This window comes from Manis javanica, chromosome 2, assembly GCF_040802235.1.
Source record: "Manis javanica isolate MJ-LG chromosome 2, MJ_LKY, whole genome shotgun sequence".
Classification (NCBI taxonomy): Eukaryota; Metazoa; Chordata; class Mammalia; order Pholidota; family Manidae; genus Manis; species Manis javanica.
The window spans coordinates 189,048,649-189,056,067 of NC_133157.1; the positions used below are offsets into that span (position 1 = coordinate 189,048,649).

The 7,419-nt window shown below is 42.1% G+C and overlaps 1 protein-coding gene across 4 annotated transcripts in view; it reads left to right on the plus strand.

The window, feature by feature from the left end:
* Window positions 1-5,597: 5,597 nt before the first annotated feature.
* Window positions 5,598-7,419, plus strand: part of ZFPM2 (zinc finger protein, FOG family member 2) — a 442,808-nt gene continuing 440,986 nt past the window's right edge. Inside the window, exon 1 of one of the 4 annotated variants that reach the window (XM_036995562.2) lies at window positions 5,598-6,859. In XM_036995562.2, the coding sequence (XP_036851457.1) occupies window positions 6,820-6,859 (40 nt within the window). In that variant the 5' untranslated portion in view covers window positions 5,598-6,819. Of the gene's footprint in view, window positions 6,860-6,949; window positions 7,400-7,419 lie in introns of those variants that run through there. The other 3 variants (XM_036995559.2, XM_017642905.3, XM_036995560.2) reach the window with 3 other exon arrangements.

Below are 7,419 nucleotides of genomic sequence, written 5' to 3' on the forward strand. Positions count from 1 at the left end.
TTTGGATGAGATTAACATTTGAATTGGTGGACTGAGTAAAGCAGATTGCCTTCCCCAGTGTGGGCGGGCGTCATCCAATCCACCGAAAGCCAGGCTAGCACAAAATGGCTGAGTAAGGAGAGAAATCCCTCTCTGTTCATGATGATCTTTCTGCTGGGACATCAGTCTTCTGCTCTAATACTGACTCAGTCTGGAACTTGTACCCTCAGATCTCCCAGTTCTCAGGCCTTTAAATTCAAACTAGAACTAGATCCTTGGCTCTCCTGGATCTTCAGCTTGTCAACTGCAGATCCTGGGACTTCTCAGTATCTTTAACTGTGTGAGCCATTTACTTAGAGAATGATAGACAGACAGATAGATAGATAGATAGATAGATAGATAGATAGATAGATAGATAGATAGAAAGAAAGATGGATAGACAGATATATATATATATATATATATATTTATGGTTCTGTTTCTCTGAAGAATCCTGATTAATGTACCTTTTCTGGAGGAGTGTAAAAAATTAGTTAAATCAATATTTCTAAATATTCAAATATCCAGTCAAGCAAACTGAAGTCACAGGTGGTTAATTTTTGTCTTAGTTTAGTCTTTTGGCTTGAGTGTAACAGGAATCAACTAATGCTAATTTGGGCCAAAAATAATTTTTAAAAAAAGTGGGGAGGAATTTATTTTAAGGAAAAATAGATATCTCAGTGACTCAAGGGCAGAAGTGCTGCTGCCGCCTATAAAGCTAATAAATTTGGAATGGGATGAAGGAATGCCATTCCATATTCCCAGCTCTAGTCTTTGCAGGACACCTGTTTATTTTTCTCTCTACTGATGAACTGTCACTCTTACTCTGTTCACATGGTGATAACCATGCCATAATCCCAGAGGTTTTACTTCTCCTCCATTCAGGAGACCAGCCTACATAAGGATGGGACTCTTGATACTAACTCTTGGTTCATAAGGGAGGAATTTGGTCATATCTGAGTTGGGTACTGCCCTTGGTCCAAGCATCGACCGTTAGGAGCATGGGCTTATATTGTACAAATAGAGCTGCCATCTCTTCTACCTGCGATTTCATGGATGAGAACTAAGAAAAGTAAGAAATCTCGGATAAGACAGATAAACTCTAAAATTATTTTGTCTTTCATTAATTGTGTTAGGATCTTCTATGGTCCAGGACTGGGGATGTAATTTTGAAAAAGATGTGTTTCTTGCCCTCACAAACCTTCCTATCTAGTTAGGAGTATTGGGTGGTCAGGGGCCTGGTGAAGATTAGATTTATGTGTAATTAAATTTCAAGGTAATATAATGTAACAAGTGATATTATGCTAATTAAAAAGGTGTTATGGAAGTAACTGAGAAGAGGTATCTCACTCAGACTTGGGAGGTCAGTGATATTTGCTTGTGAAAAATAAGTCTATACTAAGACTACAAATATACATAGGTGTTAGGCTTATCAAATATGTGAAGAGAAAATATAATAGATAAAATAAATAATATATAAGTAATACATAAATTATATATATTTAAGTAATATAAAATAAAAGACAAAAGACAAAAATATAAAAATAAGATGGTCAAGACTCTAATGCTTTATGGAGACACAGATGGATCCAAAGGAAAGTGATATTGGAACACTGATAGGTGTCTTAGTTTGAATTTCTCAAAAAATCAGATCCTGAGACAAAGTAAGACAAAACTAGTCCTCTGTGGAGGCAGCATTCTAGCAGATTCCTCCCACTCGGTTGTCGGACAGCAACATTGCTTTACTTCACCCCGTGTGGCAACCCTAGCAAGAAAATGGTACCTTTTCCTCATTAGTTTTAGGAAAAAGTTCCAGGGGGAATTCTCATAGGAACAATCTGGGCCATTGAGCTAATCACAGTAGACAAACTCCTGTACTATTTTGATTGGTCCAGGACTGGGAAAGGCCACACTGGCATCACATGAACTAACAGAGGGAGAGATAAACAATGCCTCGTATGTGGTTTTCACAAGTGAGAGTCTTATAGTCATGTTTTTTAAATGCGTATGCAAGTGTGGTGGATCGGGAGTGGATGACCGCTCTCAGAAGTGGAACATGAGCCAGAGCAGCTGGCTGGCAGTGAGTAGACTGATATTTAACAATGCAAGGAAAAGAATAATTTGGAAGGCAGTAGACTTCAAAGAATGGGTGCTAGGCAGGCAAAATCAACAGATGTCTACTAAAATTTAGGGCATTACTCCTCTAATATTTATTTTATACTTGGAGATGTGTTATGCCTTATTCAGGTTGAGCAACAAAGAACTTTTTGGTAATAGAGTTCATCTTCTGACTCACTTCTTCTATCAGAGTAATAACTTGGACATACAAGATGATTGTAAAGAATAAAACCTTAAATCATCCACACTTTGGTTTTCAATATACCATAAACATTTACATAGAAAGAGAACAGTCATTTTTAACCCACATTGGCAGGTTTCCCCCCCACATACAGGTCACTTTGAAAATCTGATGAGTTCAATAGACTTGCTCCTTAGAAATTTTTTTGTACATACAAACTTCTTTTGAGAGATTGACAGTCTACATGAAGCCCAAGTTAAACCCCTGATCTAGGTTGAGTGAATGTTTTCAAAGCACTTGGCTCCTTTGTAAGCAGTCCTTTTCATAGTTATAATGTGGGAATGGCATTTAGATAAATTTATTGATTTTTATTTTTAAACAGCTCAAATTATAAAGATACACAAATACTAAACACTATTTTCACACTGCATTCTTGTTCAATTCATTCTTGTTCAGTGTCACAATCTTAAATCAAGGCAGATACACTGTATTCATTTTATGGTGAGGATACAAGGACAAAAAACTAAGTCTTTTTGAAGCGTTTGAATATTATTTACTCCCATAATAAAGAAGGCAGCTTGCTGCCTAATAAGATGTGGCCTGGGAGGTTGCTTTATCAATGTGTTGATCCCTTGGAGGAAAAAACACATTTTAAAAACAAATTCAAGAGTAAGATATACATGAATGGAATCCATTTACACTGAGAGCACATTTCTGTACTGTGCCAAATAAGTAAGAATTTTTGCATAGAAATTTATTCCTTCTACCTTGTCTTCTCTAAATAATGTTTCAAGAATTACATATATCTATGTCTGTGTGAAGCACTTTAGGATTTCTCTTCCGTTTCTATAAACAATATTATAAACAACCATAAATTTGTGAAAATGCTAAGATGCTAAGCATGTAGTTTTGCTAGATAAAATTCAGAATGCCCAGTTAAATTTGAATTTCAGATAAGCAACAATTATTTTTTCAGGATAAGCATGTACCAAACATCATATGGAACATACTTATGCTAAAAACTTGTTGCTTATTTGAAATTCAAATTTAACTGGGCATATTATATCTTAATTTACTAATTTGGCAACCTTGTAAACTTGCAAACAGTATTTTTGTTCATTTGTAAATAAACATTTAATTTTGCATATTAAAATAATTTTGGTACTGGCATTTCATTTTATTGTCAGATGTATGTTTTTAGCTAAAATGACCTTTTAAGAATATATACAATTATAGTTTCAGTGAGATTCTGATGGAATAGTCAAGCTTTCCCCGCCTCCCCATAAACACCTTCCACTCACATCATTTTTCAGACCCAAAGAACTTTATGAAGAAAGCTAGACTGAGGTAGCTGGTTCTTTGTTTCAGATTGGTTTCAGATCAATTCTTTAAGCATTTGAGGGGATGTTATTAAAAATTGCATATTTTTAGCTTTTAAAGTAACTTACATATGTAATTTTTAAATGATTTGTCTTTGAAAGCAGAAACTTTTCAAAATGAATCATTATGTAGAGATGAAATCAGTGAGTCTAGAAAATGAGTAATTCATTTTTAAGTAAATGAGAAATTATTTTGTGCTGTTACTTATACATTTTCACATTCATAGTTAAATAGCAATTTGAGACACACAGGGTATTACTTGTGAATTGTGGTTTTCAGTTTCACAGACACATTTGTTGCTGTGGTTTTGCAATATCATTCCCTGATGCTTTTCTCAATTGCGGTTTTCATAATCATTGTTTGATAGTCATGTAGCTGTGGTTTAGGGCTGCTATATCCATTTGGACAGAGATAATTGCTTAAAGGTTTTGCTGTCTTTTAATTTTATAACCTTACTGAGTTAAACTAGAAAAAGAAAAATTGAACTTTAAATATCATTAACATTCCCATTAAAAACTATGAGAAAACACACAATGTAACAGTATTCCTTAGTTCGATTCATTCATATTAACTATAATTAATATAAATTCAGATAAACTATATCTATTTCTAATAACGCAGTCTGGTTTTTTATCAGTCCTGCCTTTAATTCCCTGCCTTTTGCTCCTTTCAGCTTTTAAACTGAATATTTAGGTAAGATTTATTTGTTTCTCTTTTGCTTTGCATATTTAACCATTTCAAATGCCAAAAGAAACACTGTTATGATATTTTAATTCCAGTGGGCATTCTTTTTGGGTGATATAAAAAGTCAGCTAGTTCTGTAAAAAAGATCTTTAAAAACCACGATGTATAATATACCCAATTCTAAGCATACCAATTTAATTGTAATGAATTGAAAACTAAGGAGGCAAAAATCTGTAGTTCTCTGCTTATTCATTCCACAGTACAAACACGAATAACCCTGCTTTTCATGGTACTTACGGCTTTAATTTGTTGATTCTTCAGGGAGGGACATGGTCCTTTAGTGCATTTTTTCCATTGCAAAGGACCATGTAGTCTCACAACGTCATATGGTAACGCTACTAAGGGTAATGTAATAAAATTCCCAACTGGTCTTCAGCTCTGTACTAAGATTCTCTCAGCCATACCTTTCACAGGACAACTCTTTACACCTTCCAGAAGATGTCCTGATGTCTTATAAATGACACTGATTACATTGCATCTTGCATACTGTGTAGTCTGCATTATGCTCAATCAGCCCAGGCTCTCTGCTGACTCCCCAGACCTTTTTAGAGTATGGAGTTTGGTGGGGCTCACAGGAAGGATAGTCAACCAAAAAAAGCAGGGCAAAATTTCGGATTAGAATGGATGATCTCACAACTTGGGGGGAAAAGTCAGTAGTACCTAGGGGATACATGTTAACTGTGGTGGAGTTTATTAGTAAATATCGATTGCATAAAAGAGCCAGTGCCTCTGCTACATGGATCGAAACTCCTTCCAGCCCACCCAGGAGAATATATTTAATACTCAGTATATATGAAACTATAAGAAACTAAGCTAGCCTCTTGCAGCTTAACTCGGCCAAAATAATAACTATGCAAATCTCATCAAAATTTGTTCTTCTTTTGGCTTGCAGTTTCCGACGTTCTAAACACTTAATAATTGAATAAGAATGAAACAAAACTTTAAAAGCTAAAGAACCATGAGATAGTTATTGGGTCTTACCTGCTTGGGAAATTATGGCAAGATCAAATCTTTCATTAGTCGCTGGCTGCTTCCCTTTGGCAAAAGAACTAAAGAATTAAATGTTACGGGGTAGGGTGGAACTTCAGAACTTCCACAGACTTCCTCAAAAAGTTACTATTCTGATTAGAAATGGTTCACTTACCACCTAGGGCTAATCACCTAGCTAATGGTTCTCCTTTTTGAAGTGAGAAAAATACCTGCCTGACTCCAAGTTCGGAATTTGTACAATCTAAAATGAGAACGCGAGGAGAGAGAAACAGCACTTTTAGGACGACGCTCAGCATCCCATCAGCTCGGGCCAAGTGGGGGATGGTCCGTGTCCGCAGCGGTCTCCTGGGAATCTTGAGAGCAATGAAACGGTCTCCTGAGAGCCTGGGCAGATGAGGGGACTTAACTGGCCCCAAGATACACAGTTGGCATTTGTGATCAGCTGGCTCTCGCCGAGGATTTTGCCAGGGGCCTAACCTTCCTGCCAAGAAGCTGGAAAGGCGAGGGTGGAGACTAGGGGAGGGGGCAGCATAGCTGGAAGCGCAAAGTTTATGGAGGGACTGAGGTTTCTTTGTGCCCTGCTGGATGGGTGAGGCGTTGAGACAGGAGAGTTGGGGTCCATCAGAGGGGGCTGTTGGAAGAAGTTGCCTGGAGGGGTGCTCTGGCAGATGCCCAGAGCTGACGCGATGACAACTGCAGAAGGTGGCCCCCCTGCAAGTCTTCCCCGCGATTCTCACCCCCGCAACCGCTCGCCGCGCCCCCCGGCACCCCACCCGACTGAGGCCAGGGCCCTAGTTTGCATCCGGACTGGCTTTGGCTGCAGCCAATCCTCCTTTCGCTGATGGAATAGTCTCCCCTCCCCACAGCCCCGGCGCGCCCCTCCCTCCCGCGCCTCGCCACCTCCCGAGGCAGAGCGAGAGCTGCGCGGCCCGGAGCGGCGGCGGCGGCGGCGGCGGCGCTCGGGAATCTGCCGGGCAAGCCCGGGAGAGGGGCGAGCAAGCGCGCTCCTCCTCCCGCGCCTTCCGCCCCTCTCGCCCCCTTGCCCCTCTGCTCGCTCTCCTTTCCCTACCTCCTCCTCTGCCTTCTTTCCGTGCCCCTCCCTTCCCTCTCCCCAGGTCCGTTCGTTAGTAAATTCCTGCCCCCCCCATCGCTCTCCCGCTCTCCACCCTCCCCTCCCCACTGTCACACTCTCTCTGCCCCCCTCTCTTCTCATTTGCCTGCTCATCTCCAAACGTGGGTCCGCGGCTCCCGGATCCCGCGCGCCCGGGGCACCTGGAGTCCGGCCCGCGGCGGCCCGAGCCTGGCCAGCGGCGGCGGCGGTAGCCGAGGGAGCGGCAGCCCCAACTGCGGGCACCGCGGGAGCCTCAGTGGCAGCGGCCGCCGCCGAGATGTCCCGGCGAAAGCAAAGCAAACCCCGGCAGATCAAACGTAAGTTTGCACGCCGGGCTGGGAGTTGGTGGGATTATTTCTGGGGCGGGGGGCGCGCGGGGCGGGAAAGGGAGGGCCGCGCGGGGAAATCCGCTGCGGGCGCCCGGGATTTGTCAAACTTTGCCTGCGCAGCTGGAGGGACCCGTCAGCTGCGGACAGGACGGACAGGCAGCGCGGGCGCCGCAGGAGGAGGCTGCGACGAGCCGCCCACTCTTGCTCGGCTCAGCCTTCGCGCCCGGGTTTCTTTTTGATTTCGACCCCTGCGCGCAGTTGGACACAGCTGCTCCAGCGTCGAGCCTGACTGGGCAGCCCCACTCAATTAGGAGATTACTATTATTGTGGTTGTCGTCGTTGTTGTTGAGATTGACGTGGTGCTTCTCTAGGGGACACTTTTAGACCCGGTTGAGAACTTAGTTCTCCGAAAAGCCGGGCGAGACCTCGGGGCGAGGGAGGCAGCGTCCCCAGGAGGTGGAAAATCAGTGTCTAGGTCTGGATCCTGGGCGGTGCCAGAGCCGCGCCAAACCCGAAGCGAAACAAAAAGTAGGTGTAAAAGTTTGCGC